Source organism: Embiotoca jacksoni, unplaced genomic scaffold (genome assembly GCF_022577435.1).
Source record: "Embiotoca jacksoni isolate LCO1_2020_lvr unplaced genomic scaffold, fEmbJac1.0.p SCAF_5, whole genome shotgun sequence".
In the NCBI taxonomy this organism is placed as follows: Eukaryota; Metazoa; Chordata; class Actinopteri; family Embiotocidae; genus Embiotoca; species Embiotoca jacksoni.
Window position 1 is genome coordinate 2,790,426 of NW_027185403.1, and position 19,484 is coordinate 2,809,909.

Below are 19,484 nucleotides of genomic sequence, written 5' to 3' on the forward strand. Positions count from 1 at the left end.
ACATCCCTCGCCTTTCTAAACTCCGTTCAATAAATCAGCGTGTGGTTGATCCCTCGTTTGGACAAATCAGCTTTGATAGTTATTCAAAGTTACGTCTTAATTTAGCTTTCTCTGGAGTTTATAAGATATGCTTTTGTGTGAGGCCGGAGAAAATGCAGCTCTGCTGGAATAAACAGGAGGGAGTAATGTGGGCCGGGCTGTAAATTATGATTGATGCTGGAATCAGACGTGTGCGCATGTTTGCGTACGTGTTTGGGAATTCTTGCTACCAGTGCATAACTGCTTACCTAGGTTTACGCTTTACATGTTTACACCACGCAGAATCTGCCATTGCTTATTAGTGCCGGGTGTGTATGTCGATGAATCTTCAGTATGGTCCGCATTTGCACCTGTCAGTTTGTGTTTGTCTTTGATGACCAAGAATTTACTGTTGTTTATCCAACTGTGATTGTTTTCTGCAGCACATGTTCACATTTATATGATTGTTTCTCTTTAGAAACTAGATTTAAAAAGCAGGACACGTACAGCTGATCATTTGAAATACTTTTTTTTGTTTTGTTTTTACCAATTATCTCTAAATATTATTCATGATTTTCTAAAAAGACAGGCTTTGTTTAAATTATGAATTTCTTTCTGTAATTATGAAAATTTTTATTTTCCCTGTTGCAAGAAGATTTAAAGATCAAAGCTCAGACAATCTTTTCTTCATACAAACTGAAGAGAAACATTTTAAGATTCGGCAAATTAGTATCCCATAGTGTGCTTGTGTTCCTATATGTAATTAGGAAAGTATTGTAAATAAGAAAAACAAGAAGTGATTTCAGAACAGAATGGTTGTTTTACATGATATTTTTTTTTAGCATCTACTCATACCCAGATTTTGCATCAAATATATCTTGTCTCATTTCATCAATTCTTCATTTAAAAAAACAAAAAACATATTGTATATTTATGTGTACACACAAAATAAGTGTGTATACATGCAGTCTATGTGTCTGTGGATACACTATATTATCTTTATGTAGCCTATACAGTATGTATGTTCATCAATGCATCTTTGAGTGTGTATGTCTGAGTCGGTTATCTTTCATTCGAGTGCATGTTTCACTGTGAGTCCAACAGATGTGTGTGTGTGTGTGTGTGTGTGTGTGTGTGTGTGTGTGTGTGTGTGTGTGTGTGTGTGTGTCTCTGTGTGTGTTTTTGCATGTGTGTTTATGTCAAACTCCAGTATGACAGACCATGGATTTATAGCTTAAATACAGCTGCATGTCTAAACATTTTCTTTGAAAGAATATTCAAAGGAGGGTCATGCCAAAACAATTCAAAGTCCACATGGCAGTTCCAGACGGTGTCTCTTTTTGATACAACTTCTTTGGCTCTGGCTTTCTTTTTATATCTCTTTCACTCAATCCATCTTGTCATTTAGAATCTCGCTGGTTTTTGCATCTCTCTCTTTTCCTCTTTTCATCTTCTCCTCTTCTGCCTTCACAGCAGCCCCCCCTTTTTTTTTGTTTTTCCCTTCGATCTCGCCCTCCCCTCCCCCCTCTCAGGAGATGTCACTCTTAACATCTTCAGACAGAAAATATAAACACACGTATCAGCGGAGATGTTCTCTCTCCCTTTTCTCTGTCCCATCTGGAAAATCTTTGGTTGCCCCAAAAACACGACAACACACACTGAGCACGGGAGGGGAAATAAAAATAGGAGAAAAATGTGTTACAATGGGAACACCATTCAAAAGACAAATGGAGAAGATACCCATTGAAGAATGGAGGAGGGATGGCTTCTTAATTGTTTGCCTTGGCTTGCTAGATTGAAACACTTGTGAAATGCTGCATTTCATAAACTTTCTAAACTTTTGCTTCACGCCAGAGTCGTTTGGTCCGTGCCCTGATTGCATGTTTATGCAACAGATTTAAAAAAAAAAAAAAAAAAGGAAAAAAAAGCGAAAGTGTCTCTCACGATGTTTGCACTGGCCAGAGAATGAGATGTCTCTGCTGTTCCTGCATAGTGTAGATATTTCCCAACTACATGGTTATCCTGCAGTTTGACATCAAAACCACTTTAAAGAAATGTCTACTGCTACTGTGTGAAGTTACTGATATAAAGACCGAGTTATATGACTGTCCTTTACTAAAGAGTCCCCTATGTGTGCTTGCTTGTAATGCTTTTTTTGTATAACATTAATATTAACTACAACTGCTATTTCTTTCTCTCTGTGTCTCTTTATGTTCACTGCTACAGTCATCTGGAGGACAACCAACTCAGTGTTATCGAGAGAGGAGCCTTCCAGGACCTGAGACTGCTGGAGAGACTGTAAGTTGGAAATCTTACACTGCTACTGGTGTGTGAATGAAAAACAAGAAGCAGTTCAAGTTAAACAGCTGATGTGAACCTAAGTTATTTTAGGCTTTTGAAAAAGTAACCCACCAGAACAGCTACACACATACACACACGAAATATGCATACAGGCACATATCTTTTAGCACAAAATCACACACAGATATTTGACTTCCTGCTGCTAGTCCGTTCTGGACAGCATATTCACACAGATTGTACCTGGTTAATACCCAGGTCCATCCACTTCACACACAACCTTGGAATCTCCCATAGATACTGCTCTCTTTCTCGTGTGTGTGTATGTGTGTGTGTGTGTGTGTGTGTGTGCGCGCCCGCGTCAGCTCACACCAAGGCTCGAGTCAACAGAATGGAGGTGTCAGTGTACAACACAACACTTCCCACACACACACCTGCATGTTTATGACTCCTGTGTTGGAGGGATGACGGGCAGGCAGTTTTGAAGGATGATTATTCTGTTACATGACACAAAGAGAGAGTGACACACTTTGGATGATGTCTGATGTTCTGAAAAATCAGCTTGATTATCATCGGTGGCTTTCAGGGGATGTAACACGCCTTTTGGCTTCTTTATCGGAGGTCCTCAACCGATGAAAACAGTGTTTTCTAAACTTAAAAAAACAGATGTTCTAACAATGTTTAATTCACGAGTGGAAGGTTTCTTCATTTAATTATGTCCCCATTTAATCTATTTTTCAATTATTTTCATTTTATTAGTTATCTTAACACTCGTAATTTGTCATCGTCCTTCCACAAGACGTGATGCTGCTTTGTGCCTGTAAAAATGATGATGTCCAGTCCTTTTTTAGACTATCTTGATTTACACATTTTGGTCTTAAAGAGAACAGTTTATGTTTTACAAGAGCAAGAAGAGGAAGAAGTGTTTTTTTACATTTCAATATAAAAATCCACAGGACAGTTTGATGATATCACAGACATGCAGCAGAGTTATGGAGACAAGAAGTCAGACAAAGCAGTTAGTTCGCTGCGAGCGTCTCACTACACTCGACAAAACCTTGACGGATGTTGAGTGACAGCAACATGTGTATCTTGTCTCTAAATGGAGACTACACATCTGATAGTGCAAGTGTGAGGAGATGTGCTGCTTTAATGTTAAAAGGCTCCTTAATACAGTGTGTCAGGACGGGTCGTAGGTCAGGGATGAGAGGGGGAGGAGGTCAGCGGGCAAAATAGTTCTGTGTCAAAACTCTCACAGGTGATGGCTTTTCATTTATCCAAGTCGTTCCAAAAATATGCTTTTTGATGTGAAGTTCAGACTGAAGCTTCATGTCAAAATTAGAAACATATCAGTGTATAGCTGAACATGTATACTTTACCAAATGTTAATCTCTGTTTTGGTTGAAAATATCAAAGAGAAAAATTCTGCTTTAGTGTCGTGATGGTAACTTTACTACCATTACTGGTAGTGAAATGGTTTTTAAAATGCTTAGTTGACAGGGTCTCTGATGTTGCGCCTACGAGGGTGAAAGGTTAGGGGTGACAGGTCGTGGTGGTGAGTCTGTGATTTATGGAGTCACAATGTGAAAAACATGGAGCTTATGCAGTCGTCATCTCCTTGGGCGAGGACATTCATTTATGTCAAGACATGAATCATAAAGTCATGGATATGCTCAAATAGTGCAATATATGATTATAATTGATGGACACTTTGCAAAAAGAAAAGGGGATTTTTCAAGATGTGATTTTTATTTGGTTTTCTTTACCAAAAAAAAAAATGGAGCACAGTGTGTTCTTTTCTATTCCTGCTGGACTTTATTGTGATTCTGACTAATAGGAATCATTTTTTTTTTTACAATATAAAAAAACAGTGATCATAGACTTGTGGTCGAGTGTTATTTCAAAAGTTCCATTCACCAAGAAATCGTCATTATTTCTTGAAAATACACAAAGGATATTTCTTTAAAACCAAAACCGTGTTGTGAGTGAATGTCTTAAAATGACTCATAACCGTAATAGTAGCCGATCATGTGTTTCACTTTCGTACTAGCAGTTATTTTCTGGGAGCAGGGGTCAATTATTTCAAATGGTGGATATCTTTTTCTGGTACTGCAGCTCTTTTTCCATTGGTGAACGCAGGAGGGAAATTCCGGGTCTTATTATCATTATCACATGGGGTTAAAAGGTTGGTGTCTGTGTCTTCTCCGGCACAGATTCTACTTTGTGACCTCGTGACCTTCCGCCCCCCTTCTTCTTTTCTTTTTCCCCTCTCCACGTCTTGGCAGCCTGATAACACTTTCACTCCCTTCGCTCACACTGTCTTCATCTATCTCTGCTGCAGCCAACCCCACCTTTCTGTGGCACGCTCGAGGAGACACATCTTTCACCCCATCACACTCCATCTCTTACTTTTCTCTTCAGACACACGTCTCTCTGTTGGTCAATGTCGTTCTTTCAGTCTGTCCATCTTCTTCTGCCTCTCATTCCTCTGTAAATAACTGCCTTGTGTTCATGTTCTGCTCCATTCAACCTACTTAAACAAGAAAATGGTATTTTACATGTCAAATAAAAGAAGGCATTGGACATAAGAAGGTTTAGAAACACCTCGATATCATGGGAAAAATGTTGCAAAGGTTTATTGGAACTTTTGAATTCCTACCAAGATTATATATCCATGCGAGGTGGTGATGTTGATCTGAACCTACTTCGACTGGGATTCTTGTAATTGGCATTAAAATAGATTTTCCATATGAGAACAATACATCCAGATGGTCATAATTAACCCTTTCCACCCTGGAAGTCTCTGAACCGGGACCGGGCTGTTGTAAAAAAGGCAACCGGCGCCATTTCTCAAAGGTTGCCAAGTGTGGCACATTCAGGAAAGAGGCCGCCTCGTACTACACTCAGACTAAAACGGACAAAGCATTGTTGTGCCTTCGCTTCTGTTGCATCAAACTTGCAGTTGAAAAATGTTTTATAACAAGTTTAATGACATCAGAGTTTACTGACTCATTATAGAACTGGGCAGTTTTGATCAGGCAGGAGTAAAAATTTTCTTCTTTGTTGGAGTTTTACAAACTGGTCATAAGAATAAGTAGACTTTGTGTATTTCAAAATTCACCCAACTGTCTCTCGTCCACAGAGCTCCAGGTTGTTAATTTTGGCCTCAGTTTGAATTTGTTAGTGACAAAATTTTACGTTTTTTTCAGGTGGTAGTTAAAAAAAAAAAAAAAAAGCTGAGACCTTAAGTGGTTGAAAGTTGTCTTTGTTTTTGTTACCTCCAATAATTAACAAAAGCTTGCTTATCTTAGTATTGCTTTGACCTTTTTCAAATGTTACATTACATTACATTACATTTAATTTACCTGATGCTTTTATCCAAAGCGACTTACTAGTCAACCATGAGGGTACAAATTCAGAACAACAATCAAGAAAGTACAATTTTCTTCAAGATAGCCAAACTTCAAAGTGCTATAAGTAAGTGCCATTTTAAGTGCTACTATTCAAGGTAAAGTCTGAAGAGGTGTGTTTTTAGTTTGCGGCGGAAGATGTATAGACTTTCTGCTGTCCTGATGTCGTTGGGGAGCTCATTCCACCATTTAGGAGCCAGGACAGCAAACAGTCGTGATTTTGTTGAGTGTTTAGCTCGCAGCGAGGGAGCGACAAGCCGATTGGTAGAAGCAGAGCGGAGTGAAAAGCTTCAGTTTTATAGATTATATATAAATGGACAATAAATTATTGAAGTATGATAAGACAGAGTTCTTGCATTTGATACACTTTAGTCCTACCAGAAAAAAATAGGTCAAATTGGCATTCATATACATTTTTTCGTAATCCTGTAATTTAAAATTCAGTTTTCTTCTTTTCACAGGGGCCCAAAACAGGTTAAGACTTTGACTCAACCATATAGAAAATGTACTAATAATAGTGTCAATTAAGTGAATCATCCTGTAAAAGTATTTTTTATCTTTCAACTTTGTGGCGATGACAAGACGCCAGTAAAACTGACTTTTTCCTCCTCTCGCGGCTAGGTCAAAGCATTTGCGAGGGGGATAGTGATAAGGGGCTTCTGAAGGCTTAGAGGCTGATAACCTGTAACTGACACACGTACACAAAACACAGCGTGTTAACCTGCAGGTCATGATCACAGAGAACCAGACAGACTTTCCCATGAGTTTGAACCCACTGACCTTAGAGGTGATTCGCTAGGCTGTTCAGTCAACACAAAGGGATGAATCCGAATGATTTATTACACGATGACCATATTTTCTTTTCATTTTTTTCTCCTTCTAGTCGTCTGAACAGAAACAAACTCCAGTTTCTCCCAGAGCTTCTCTTCCAGTCCAACCCCAAACTCGGACGACTGTAAGTACACTTTCATTTTTTTTTTTTTTTCCGTCTCCATCCCTGATGCCTCTCTTACTCTCCAGCCATCACACTCTCTCTCTCTCTCCTTCACTCTCCTTTTCCGCCTCTTTTGATGTGTTACACGATCCATTTGAAAACATGGCCGTGGTGCGATGTCAGAACTTTTATCCGGGTTGAGGGTTCAAGTCTCGCGCCAGGTGACACAGTGCCGCTCTGTGATCCTGTCGAGAGGTGAAAAAGACTGTGCGTGTCAGATGTGTGTGTGTGTGTGTGTGTGTGTGTGTGTGTGTGTGTGTGTGTGTGTGTGTGTGTGTGTGTGTGTGTGTGTGCGCGCGCGTGTGCGTGTGCGTGTGCGTGCATGCGTGCGCACGATTTTAAGAGGTGAAAGTGTGCCTGGAGTGAATGTTTTGCTTGGACTGGTTTGGAATTTTTATTCGGGAATATGGAGTTTTCCCAGAGTATTCGGGTGTAAGAACAGGTCATAGTGATGCAGTGAAGCCTCCCACTTGCCCTCCTTCTCTACCTCTTTTTTTTTTTTCATCTCACATTCCCAGACATACTCTCTCTCTCTGTTTCGGTCCCGTTGGTACGTCCACCCTGTCTCTTTTTCTTTCCCTCTGCTCTCTCCATCTGCGCTCTCACTTTCCATTCAGCTTGTCAGGGTCTCTATTTGTCTTATCCTCTGAGAGTCTCTGTCAGCTTAGGTTGAAGGTTGAAACACCTTCTCAACTTTATAGCTGTTTACATTGGGCTGCCTTCAAGTGAAGCTGGAGTTTGACTGTGTGTGTGTGTGTGTGTGTGTGTGTGTGTGTGTGTGTGTGTGTGTGTGTGTGTGTGTGTGTGTGTGTGTGTGTGTGTGTGTGCGCGCGTGCGTGTGTGCGTGCGCGCGCTTGCGCGTGTGTAGGTAGGTGCATATTTTCCTTTGATTGTGTGTCTGCAATGATTATTGTCTACATTCCTGAACTTACATATCATATATTTTTGTGTGGATACACTATATTGATGCTGTAACTGCATATAAATGTGCACGTGTGTTTGCATGTGTGTTTGTGTGTGTGTGTGGTTGTGAGGTGTTATCATTGGGAATACCAACACTGGGACATTAAACTTCTCACTTATTCTTTTTTTTCTATAATGTTTCCATTAGAATGCCTTGGAAGTCACTGTAACCTTTCTTTGTAGAAAAGGTGTATTCTTCACTGTATTTTGGTGTTTTTCAAATTATTGGAATTTTAGGTGATCAAAAAGACAAACATCAATTAAAGGAAGATGCCACTAAAAAGCTTTTGAGTATCAAACATTTGTTGCCGAGCCTTAAAAATAGCCAAAAAGCTTCCTTCTTCACAGAGAACAGCAGCTCCAGTCAGCGTTTGCAACACTTAGCAAGCAAAAATAATTGTTGTTTCATCAGGTATTAAAAATACATTTCTCCAGTTACCGCCTTTTCTACACAGTATTTAATTATGCTATTGCAGTGTACACTATTCACATCCTTGTTTTTTCAAAGCTTTGCTAAAAGTAATGTGGACGGGCAGTGGAGAGGTGGATTGTGCTGCAAGAATGTTGAAGAGTTTCTGTGGACATTTTTTGGCATGTTGATTTGTTGTGAACCACGGTACACAACAAATCCAATCCTTTCTACCATATGCTTTGAGTCCAAGCCAACATTGAAGCTTTCAAAGCAACCTATCAAACCTGCAGTCAAATTTATTTATTTTTATTTTTTTTGATACCAGGTACTCTCTTAAATTGAAGCTCTTTGAGGACACTGCAGTCCTCACTGTATTTCAGTTGGATGGATGAATTAACTATGTAATCACAGTACCTCATCTCGTCCTTCTGCAATATTCTTCCTCCAATGTTAACACAGGTCTTATCGACAGTTATAATACTTCATTGGTCTTCTGTCAAAACTGTGTATCTTAATTTTTTGTGATTTTTAGGTTTTGGTGAAACCGAAGAATGAAATGCAATCCCCTTATGTCTACCTCCCAAACTCTGGTATGCGTACAACAAGAGCCTTGGCCCAAAAATTGTCATTCAATCTAATTTGATTACAGACTAGCTGTACTTATATACACATACCATGACAACCCTATAATAATTAGTTTTTAATCATGTAAATATTTTAGAAATCAAATTTGCCCGTGCTTAGCCATGTAAGGTGACATCACGTCCTGTCCGATATAGCACAACACTAACATTAGCTTGATTCATTTGAATTCTGACTCCTCACATGTTGGTTTTAGAAAACAGAAATTTACAAATGGCTACAAGGGTCCAGAAAGCTGCTGATGTGCATTGATTAATTCATGTATTCTTCTGATTTTGGAATAATCGACTTATGTTGTTGTTATTTAGCCTTTTCCGAGGTTGTTGGCATGGTTAAATAAAAAAAAAGTTGTCGGTGTCTGCAGTGGGCAGTGATGTTTTGGAAAGCTTGGTTTGGTACATATTTTTACATGGTTTGAAAAGTTTGGGAACTTCAGGTCTCCAAGATCTACTGTATGGTTTTAATTGGACAGTGACAGTCTGCAATTTAGGCTAACGGTATTTAAATAAAACAAATTTTCCATTGTCAACGGAACTTTTAGTTTGAAACGGAACAGTTCAAAAGTTTCAAAGATAAATTCAAATACAGTAATAAGAGTTTATTCCTTTATAATGATGACAGTGAATTGATTTGTATTTTCGGCAGCACTTTCTCAATGTGATATATTGTGTTGGCAGAAAAGCCGCAGAGAGATGAAATCGTCTTGGTGGGGTGCGCGCTGTAAAACCTCTATTAAAACTCGGAGCCGGCCGATGGTGTGTTTCATATATTTGTGGTGATGTGTGATGTATTGCTGAAGACAGCAAAGTCGACTGTTATGGCTGAAAGCAAATTGTCATTTACGTCAACTGTGGCTTCCAGGATCACACACAGTCGAAATCCCCTCATGTGAACATCAGGCACACGGTGACAGATGCAAACGCAGACAAACACAAATATTCCATCACACACACACACACACACACACACACACACACACACACACACACACACACACACACACACACACACACACACACACACACACACACACACACACACACACGTTCCCACTGTTTTATTTCCAGCTCTTTCTCGTGTTCTTCATGAGTGACAGTCTTATTTCCTCCACCTCCTGGCTTACTGTTCTATAAAACCCCTAATTGGTTTCGATAGCTCTTATTTATCTCTGGTAGAATATGGATCCCCACAGACCTCTCAAGACAACTCAGGAGAGTGGAAAAGGGTGAAACGGTTCCAAACTTAACATTATAAATCTCATGTTCTTTATATCCCTACTTTGCCATCAGCACAATCTAAATTACAGTGTCTGGAGTTTCCTCCCGCTCCTTTTTTTTTTTTCTTTCCACTTTTCTTCCATTTTTCGCCGCTTTTTCTCCCATCCGCTCTGTGTATTTCTGCGAATTAGGAAAGCACCGCTCATGTCGAAAGCAGGGTATGTAGCGGAGAGAGTGTGAGTGAGAGGGCAAACAGAAGAAGAGGAAGGAATGGAGGTAGAATGAAAGAAGACAAAGACAAGAAGTCAGAGGCAGGGAGGCTTGAAGAGAGAATAGCAGCAGGGGAGTAAGAAGGAGGAGACGGGGAGGTTTTGCTGGTGGCTTTCTGGTTTGGGTTCGTAACCTTCCTCTCTGTCAGTCTCGGTTAGATATTAAATGATGGCAGTGTGATAGGAATTACCTCTTAACCCTCCTATTAAAGCCCTGCGGTCTGAGGTTTTAGAGACGGGAGGAGAGGGAAGAAGTTGGACCAGCATTAAGGGGAAAAAAGAGGCATGGGTTGGAGGTTTTGCTCTTGAGGAGGGGGGTGGGGTGAGGACAAGAGGTATCAGGCTGGATAATAGTTTTTACTTTTTTTTTTTTTTTTTTTTTTTTTTTTTTTTTACTGCTGGGTACAAAGTGTATGGACCAATCGAAGAGGTTGCGCCTCATTGGAAACTTTTCTTATTTTAAGTGCAGCTGATGACTGATGAAAAAGAGGTTTTGGGGTGGTCATATGAGGGGAAGGAGATGGTGGTGGAGGATGAAGGTTGTGAGTAGATGGATGGATGGAGGGTCGGGAGTCTGTGGCCCCTCTAGGTGCTCGGTGGGGGGGGGAGAAAACAAAAAACAGGGATGTCAAGATAGATGGATCGTGGACTGGAGTCTGTGGGTTTCAGAGGGTGCAGTCTGTGGTTGTTTCCCCCCACAGTTTGGAGACACTGTGGTCTCACAGCACATGCACACAGACACACACTGTTGCACACAGTAAGCTCGAGCTTTGAGAAAAATACATTTTGCGAAGAGCGCAGTGAAATTCTGGTTTGAAACGCAACATATTCACGAGAGCTTGAATGGAAAAATGCAAGCTGTTGGTTAGAGGGCTTTTGTGCCTCAGTGCACATTACACTCTATCACGGAGGTTTACTTTGCTAAGTGACTTGATGGCTGTTGGTCTCCTCTCTAATAAGACTGACCCAGACTGAGCCTCATCCTGTTATCTTCACTTTCTCCTCTGGGAGTTGGTGCGAGTGTGTGCATGTTATATGTGTGCGTGCTTGCCCAAGCGCGTGAGTTCATGTTGCATGCAAAGACCCCGAGTGCACGGCCTGTGCGTTTGAACCAGCTCTGGTTTACGGCCAGTGATACTCATGAAGCAGTATCATTCTCCCCCATTAAAGCAGCTCTGGTTACATTTGATTGGTTTGCAGGAGGGGGCTGCAGGGAGGATGAATGAGAGTAACGTCAGACCAAAGAGATATTTCCCCTTTTCCTTTGCCAGTATAACTCCAGTGGGGCTTCGGATGCTGAGCATTACATAATGTAGAAAGTGATCTTTGACCATGTTTCAACACTCATGGCCCTTGAAATACTGTAAAATCTCCATTTATCTCGATGAAGAGCCTTCGTGTGTTTCATAGATGGAAGTGTTGCTATGGTATTTGTAAATACATGAAATACAATCTATTCTTCTACACAATGATGAACTTTACTGTTTGAAGCAAGACCGTGGAACTTTTAAAAGTTTAATTCATCTTGACTATACTCAATGCGTGAAGGGCTTTTGCAGCCGTGACCTTACTCGGCCTGGCGGCCAATGTTAGCAAGCATTAGCATAGGTATCGTTGTGTATTTAACGTTACCGGCTGAGTCGGCTGACTTAATGACACTTCTCTTTTTGTGCTTGTCTTAAACAACGTTTCTGGCTACTATCAGCAAAGATTGAACTCACTGGATTTTTTTTTTACCAGCCACATAATGCGTGCAATACACGCAACGGTCCACAAGCCGGCCGCGTGTCGGTGTGACGGCTGGCTTCACCTCAGCGCCAAAGTTTGACTCGTGTCATATGTATCGACAAAGTACAGGGTTGCTACTGCCGCGCATGATAGGTTGGACATTGATGGATGTATAAAAAGAAAGCAACGCGGATTTGTTTTCCTGAACATGAGCATGTTTTTTTTCTCCCCCCCCCAAACCTAACCACCTGTTTTTTTTGCGCCTCTGCGAGACAAAAGTGTGACCCGGACACGCTGTCCTCTAGTGGACTGGTGGCTGTATTACATGCTTTGGTTTTTTTATAGTGGTTCAGGATTACATTTGAAAAGATATTCTGTGTTTATTCGTTTGTTATTACAAATTAGAGAATGCAGTATTGCAAAACGCTGCCAAAAAACCCCCCTATTTTTAAACAAATAAAAATATCTGATACCCAAGAATCTGCTGTAGCTGTCAGATTGTCAAATCAATAACATTTCTCAAAGCTTATAAACTCCGGTGTCTTTTTCAGTTCATCTTTTTCCTGTCCTCTAGCGCTCCTGCTCTGCTCCTCCGATGTCCTCACTGCACCCCATAAAAAGCTTCACAGCAGGATATCAGCAGCCAAACATTCAGGCTAAAAGGTTTTTTTTGGAGGCTTGATAGGGAAAGAGAGAAAGTGAAGATGTGTCAGGAGGGAGGGCCGGTGAAAGATTTTATCCAATCGAGGTGTCCTTGAGAATGACACTTAAACCGTACACGCTCAGTGACTGAAAACCAGGCTGAATAAAAACATTACATAAACACCTAAAAAAAAGTTTAGCTAAAGGCTGGGAAAACAAGAGGCGAGGTGAAACTGAACGAAACAGGAGTAACAGAGAGGGGGAAAAAAAAAAAAAATCACCAGTGTGAGTCTAACAGTCAACAAATCACGACCGGGACGGTTGCCAGTTTAAATCCCTGCACTGATGAGTGGATGGTAATGAGATACGCTTTTTGGTCCCTTTAGGTTACCCTTGTGCAAGGCACTTAACCTCCAAATGCTTCAGTGGAGCTCCCAGATGTGAGAGTGTGGTCCGAATCCTCCCCAGTTACTGTAAATACGACTTGCTGGTTGAGGAGTGGGGTGGGGGGGGGAAAGCTGGACGGAGAGAGAGGAATGAGGGAGAGGCGAGGGGGTCATTTGAGATGTCTTTTCCTCCTAATTAAGTTAATGGAGAAAGACGAGGAGGTTGCCTTTAATCTTGGCTAATTGTCCATTTAGAGGCGACTGCCATAGTTTACCTGCTGGAATGTTATGGTTAGTATTACAGGAAGTGGGTGCACTCGGCGTGTCCAGTGATTGGCTGCGACAGACGGGGCCTCACAGGCGATTGGTGGGAGCGGTCCGGGCCGGGGTGAGGGGTGAACGCAGAGTGTCTGAACTCACGTGTGTCGGCTCATTTTCGTCATTATCTGGTTCACTCGTTTACTTTCTTTACTTTGTCTTTTTTTTTTTTTTTTTTCCTTCATCTTTCTTCTTTCTGTTACACCTGCTCGCTAACAGAACAAACAACTTTGATGTTTGCGTTGCTGTCAGGAATTGTAAGATTGCTTTCTTGTCACTAGGGTTCAGGCCCTTTGTTTGTTTTTCACGCCACCGGGTGCTGGCTAGAAACAAATAACGTCTCAAACGGACAAACACACAGGAGCACACACAAATACATTTCCTTCTCACGCCACCTCTCCCGCCAATTTAACACCACAGGCGCTGGATAAAGAAGTGAGGGTCTGTGTGTGTCCTCTGTGTGTGTGTCTCTCTCTATGTATGCGTGTGCGTGTGCGTGCGTGCGTGTGCGTGTGCGAGCATGGTAGACTTTATACTAAACCACACACCCACGACAGAACTTCCTAATAATTAAACATGACTCAGATGTACAAACCATGGTATGCTGCTGCACCACAAGGCTTGTAGGGCCTGACACGCAGCTGCACCACAGGACCCATATACACCAGTAAACTGTTTGTACATTTCCAACACGTTTATTAATCATCCTTGAATTCAGTCTTAAAGTCTTACTTGCCGCAATTGCTTAATAGATCAAAGGAAAACATGCCATTCGGTTAAAATGGCAACACATGTTTTGGCATGACACTCCATCAGGAGGCTCCTAGGCTCCAGGATAGAGCTGCACCACAGGGCCCATGGTGATATTCAGGGAAGGGAGGGCTTTTACAGAGGGAACCTGACCAGAGCTCCTCTAAAATAAGTCTGCTCTTAGTGGCGCGTGTTTGTGTGTGTTGTGTGTGTGTGTGTGTGTGTGTGTGTGTGTGTGTGTGTGTGTGTGTGTGTGTGTGTGTGTGTGTGTGTGTGTGTGTGTGTGTGTGTTTCCCACAGCCCAGACAGCAGTGTGATTTGGTCCAAAAACATATTTAGATAAATACACACTGTAGAGATACTGAGAACGGAGAGAGAGAGAATCAGAGGAGAAATTTCATTCATTCCTTTCTGCTCTATCAATGATGCTCTCTAACATTTTAACGCTCGGAGTGTTTAGGTGCACCTAAGAGGCTGTGTTACTGTTGTCTATCTGATTTCTTCAACATCATTTCAGCCAGAAATTCTATTTTTGTGTGTGGTTCACCAGTGAAATTTCTCCCGTAGAAAGTCGATGTCTTGGCCACTAACTAAGCCTGTAATTGGCACTTCTTATTTGCGTGTAACCTTTGTCATGCCGTCCTGCTGACGCTGGCATTTACCGACATTTGGCTGTTCACCAATCAGTCTTTCAGATCTCTGTCATTTACATACAGATACACACTTCTTGCTTCACTGACATTGTTCTGTTATCTGAATCAATGATATGTAGTTAACTATTCCTAAACTCTTCCCACAATGAACAACATGTTGTTAAAACAGAGATTGTTTCTCATTATTTTAACTAGCGCTGGACGTCATTAAATAGTTTTGATACCGCTACCTTGACATTGAATACTTTTTTTTTTTTTTTTTTTTTTTTTTTTACAAATTTTATAAAATCTTTTTTTTTTAACAAAGCAAACATTTCTTTACAAATCACTGTATACATCTTTAGTTTTCATGCAGTTTAGAGGGGGAGAGTGTAACCCAGGTTGTGTGACATAAGTCATAAGTCCAAGATTTGGTACGTATTTCACCTTATGGTACAATAATTTGTATATTCAGTCTCACTCACAGTTTAACACTTTGTGAATAAGAGTCAGAAGTTAAGTTTGGTTCTTGTGTGGTGAAAGCAGTCAAGAGGGCCAAAAGTCAAAACGTTGGTGTTTTTATAGGCTTTTGTGTGTCTTCCTATGTGTGAATAAAACAAGCCAGAGTGTTTCAATGCAGGGCAGAATACACCAACCAGGTGGTTTTAAAGTTCACAGCAACGACACCTTTCCCTTTCGGTTCACTCGCTGCAGGGCCAGAAACTATGAAAAGTTTGTGGGAGGCTGTGTGCCTGTTGATCCTTTTTTTTTTTTTTTTTTTTTTTTTTTTTTTTTTTTTTTTTTTTTTTATGGAAAAGAATTTTTATATGTTTGTACTGAAATAGCGGTGAGGCAGCATGTGGTAGTAATTTCACCTCACAAATAAATGTGATTTTGATGGGAGGTGTACCCTCCGAGCTGCTCGTACACATAGTTAAAACTCTGATTTTCCTTTTGACCTGTTTACTCTAACAGGCGATGGAGATGTGTGCAGACACATACATTACATATACAGTGCGTGCGTGTGTGTGTGTGTCCGTTTGTGTCTTGGTACATGCTTATGTACTTGATGGTGATTGAGGCTGCATGTCGAAATGTGTTCAATTAGAGTGTATGAATATACAGTATGTAGCTTGTGTGTACAGTCTATGTGTATATTCTTATGCATGTGAAATATGTCTACATAGTTTAGTAATTTGTGTGTCTGCTTGGTCGGCATATTTGCCTATGTGTTTGTATACGCATTGCATTTGTTTGTATATGTCTACTTATATACATGTCTCTGGTTTTGCTCGGGTGTGTGTGTGTGTGTGTGTGTGTGTGTGTGTGTGTGTGTGTGTGTGTGTGTGTGTGTGTGTGTGTGTAAGTATGTACGTATATTTAAGAAGAGGCAAACTTGATACACGTCCAAGTGCACTCACACAGTGTTTGTTTAATCACAATTTAGGTTTACATGAGAACGCTAATCGAAAACAGACTCGTCTCCTTGGAAAGCTGGAGGAGAAGAAGGAGGAGGAGGAGGAGGAGGAGTAGCATGAGGAAAAGGAGTAGAGGGAAGGAGAAGAGAGAGGAAGAGCAGGAGATGAACGGGGAGGTGCGATGGGGAGCCAGGGGATGTGTTCAGGAGGAGAGAGGAGGAACAGGTGAGGATGGGGAGGATTAAGGAGACGAACGGACAAAATAGAATGAGACAGGAGAGTCTGGAGGAGAAAACAGGGCAGTCGATACCCCCCCCCCCCCCTAATAGGAGCTTTAAGAAAATAGAAGCTTTTGTTGATTGTTGACCTGCTTTTTTTTTTTTTTTTTTCCCCTTCTTACAGAACAGACTAATTATCTGGCTCTGATTCGAGATGCTTTATTTTTCCTAAAGGATGTTTTAAAAACCTGGCAACTGGCTGCTGGCCTGCTTGTGTGTGTGTGTGTGTGTATTTCTAAGTGTTGGGTTTCAGTAGTAAAAGCACAATGCAGTCACACACACACACACACACACACACACACACACACACACACACACACACACACACACACACACACACACACACACACACACACTTCATTACTGACAAAAGACAAAGCTGTAAACAAATACAATATAATGCCCCCCCTTCCCCCCTCCTCCACCTCCCCCAACTTCCACCATAATTACATTCATGTTTTTAAGACGATAGAAAGGACAGATTCTTTACTCAGCAAAACTTTCCGTTCTGTCACTGCTGCATTTTTTATAGTGAAACTCAGGGCTGCTTGTTCTAAAAAAATGTTCCTAGTTTCTGGGGCAACACAGTGAAAAAGGACTCAGATTGTAAGGGGTCAAACTGGAATGTGGTTATCACTACAGAAGAAAGAAAATATGCAGTAATTTTCAATGTGGATGAAATATTACTTTATTTTACGTATAATCTACAGCACTATTTGTTATATATTTGTCACAGGTGTCTTGGTGTCAGATTATGTTTTCATGATTGATTTTATGCTATACATCATGTCACGTTTGGCTGTGGCTATCTGATTTCTAAAAAAAAAAATCTTCTACAGCGTTGTCTAAAACCAAGCCTCCAGTCTAACAGCTGTTGTAGAGTCACAGTGACATCATCTGAGGTAGTCTGTGTTCAATCTCCTCCTAAATTCAGTGAAAAAACTGTTTCCAGGTTATTTACTGGAAGGTGACAGGTGGGCATTTCGTCAGAATAAATCGAAGCTCCGGCTCAGTGTGGGGTCAGAAAAGTGCTGGAATAAACCTGTGTGAGTGTGTGTGTGTGAGTCAGCAAAAAGATACTCAGCAACATGTTCTTCAGGGCTTTAGGGATTTCTGCTCTGAAAGTTTAAAGTCTTAAAAAAAAACGTAGATAGACGTGTTCTGAAACAAGTATGTAGTAAACTGGTAAATACATTTTTTTGGACAAATCTGAACTTTATAATTTATGTTCAGTGCCAACAGTCAGTATTAATACAGTGTTATTTGCCTTTTTATGATGCAAGGCAGAGATTAGGGTGTGATGGATGCGTGTGTTTTGTGCCTGACTTTCATGCAGATTACAAGAGTTTATATCCTGCCAACAGATATGCAAATAATGTTTTCCTTAACCATAATCTTTCCCTAACATTAAACATGCTATGCAGTAGAAAGAAACATTTTTGAAAAAGCCGGTTGTGGATATAAGAAAAATGCTGTGATTGGCAATAGAGTTTTGTGAAAACAGCTGTCAACAGGAGAAACCACATTACTGACAAGCCTTCAAAATCTGTTTGTGTCCAATTTATTGAAACTAGAAGTGTTTCTTTTTAAGAAATCAACTAATTTGACTCTAAATCAGGGGTCTCCAACCCCGTTTTGACTTTGATGTGTTTCTTTCAGGTGGGGCAAGGGTCCCAATCGAAGGGGAAACTGGATTTTCACATATTGACATATTGATCATTGAAATCCGCTGATGTCCAGAAAACTTAAGTCAGACTTCAAATATTTTCGATCACTTTTCTTGCATTTTCTCTGATGTCACTTTTACCCCAACATGAAAACATGAGTAAATTCTTCTAAATGGGAATTCCTCATAAGGAAACTCAGTTTGCAGAAACATGTTATGGGCATGTTTAAAAAAAAAAAGAAGTGGATTTCTCGGGTTATAAACCCACCTCAAACACCCTAACATATTGCACACATATTGTATAATGTGATTAACTTTGTGGTCGAGTGAATGAAAGTCTGTGTTTCAGTTTGTGTGTGTGTGCGTTTATGTGTAACATTTTCACTTTGTGGGAGGTCTACATAGCTATTGCTTTCTTTGTTGACCATTATTATGGCTACAGACTACATGGCTGGAACTGGCTAATGTCTCACACACACACACACACACACACACACACACACACACACACGCACACACACACACACACGTGGACACGTGGTGTGTGTGTCTAGAAAGTTATACTTTCTGTGTATGGACCTACAAGTGCATGTGTGTGTTTCATAAGTTAGGCTTGTGATTTATTCTGTTTAAGTGAGGTCTGATTGTTACAAATGAACCAAAACTGTTATTATTGCTCTGGTGTAATCAGACTCACACACACACACACACACACACACACACACACACACACACACACACACACACACACACACGTGTGCATGGAATGATCAACAAACACTCTCTGTATCTCACTGTGACAGTAATAGAAACACTACAGATGTGCACATCGACCCACGTACTCTGGAGAGACACAAGCAAACATAAACCAGTTCTGTCGTTCTTTTCTTCTCTCCTCATCTGTCTCGCTGTCACACAAACGCACGCATGCAGAGGCCGGGATCTCTGTGTGGCAAGTGTTTCGCAACTGAGTGAAGAAGCAAGAAAACAGTTTCGCTGTAATATTTTTCTTTCGTCCTAATGTATCTCCAAAATGTGTACTGGCGAAATGTGAATCCTGTTGAATAAGAATTTAGAATATTTAACGTTAAATCACTAAACCAGGCTTGTGTAATGCTTGCACATTATGCATAAATTCAGAAAGATAAATAAATGAATGAAGACCAGATTTTCCTCCTTTGGCAACAAATCACAAACTGTCACATTTTCCTGTCCTGAATCTTTCAAACCCCCTTTTCTAACAGGTTTTTACTGTGGATGAAACCATCCTTACTTTACTTGAAGCACAAAAAGGTTTTGGAAATAATTTGCTCCTGAACTGCAGTGTCATTCAGTGACCTGCATAATGTAACTAAATCAAGGTTTGTCTGTTTGTCATTATGTTACTATGGTGTAACATGCCGGCTACAAAGAGCTAACTAACTCTGGAAGCTTTTACATCAT

General features: G+C 40.6%; 1 protein-coding gene across 1 annotated transcript in view; it reads left to right on the plus strand.

Annotated features, from left to right (window-relative positions):
* The window catches only part of slit3 (slit homolog 3 (Drosophila)), a 251,176-nt gene that overhangs the window by 20,867 nt on the left and 210,825 nt on the right, over nt 1-19,484 (plus strand). Inside the window, exons 3-4 of the mRNA XM_069171083.1 lie at nt 2,245-2,316; nt 6,610-6,681. Of these exons, the coding sequence (XP_069027184.1) occupies nt 2,245-2,316; nt 6,610-6,681 (144 nt within the window). The remainder of the gene's footprint in view (nt 1-2,244; nt 2,317-6,609; nt 6,682-19,484) is intronic.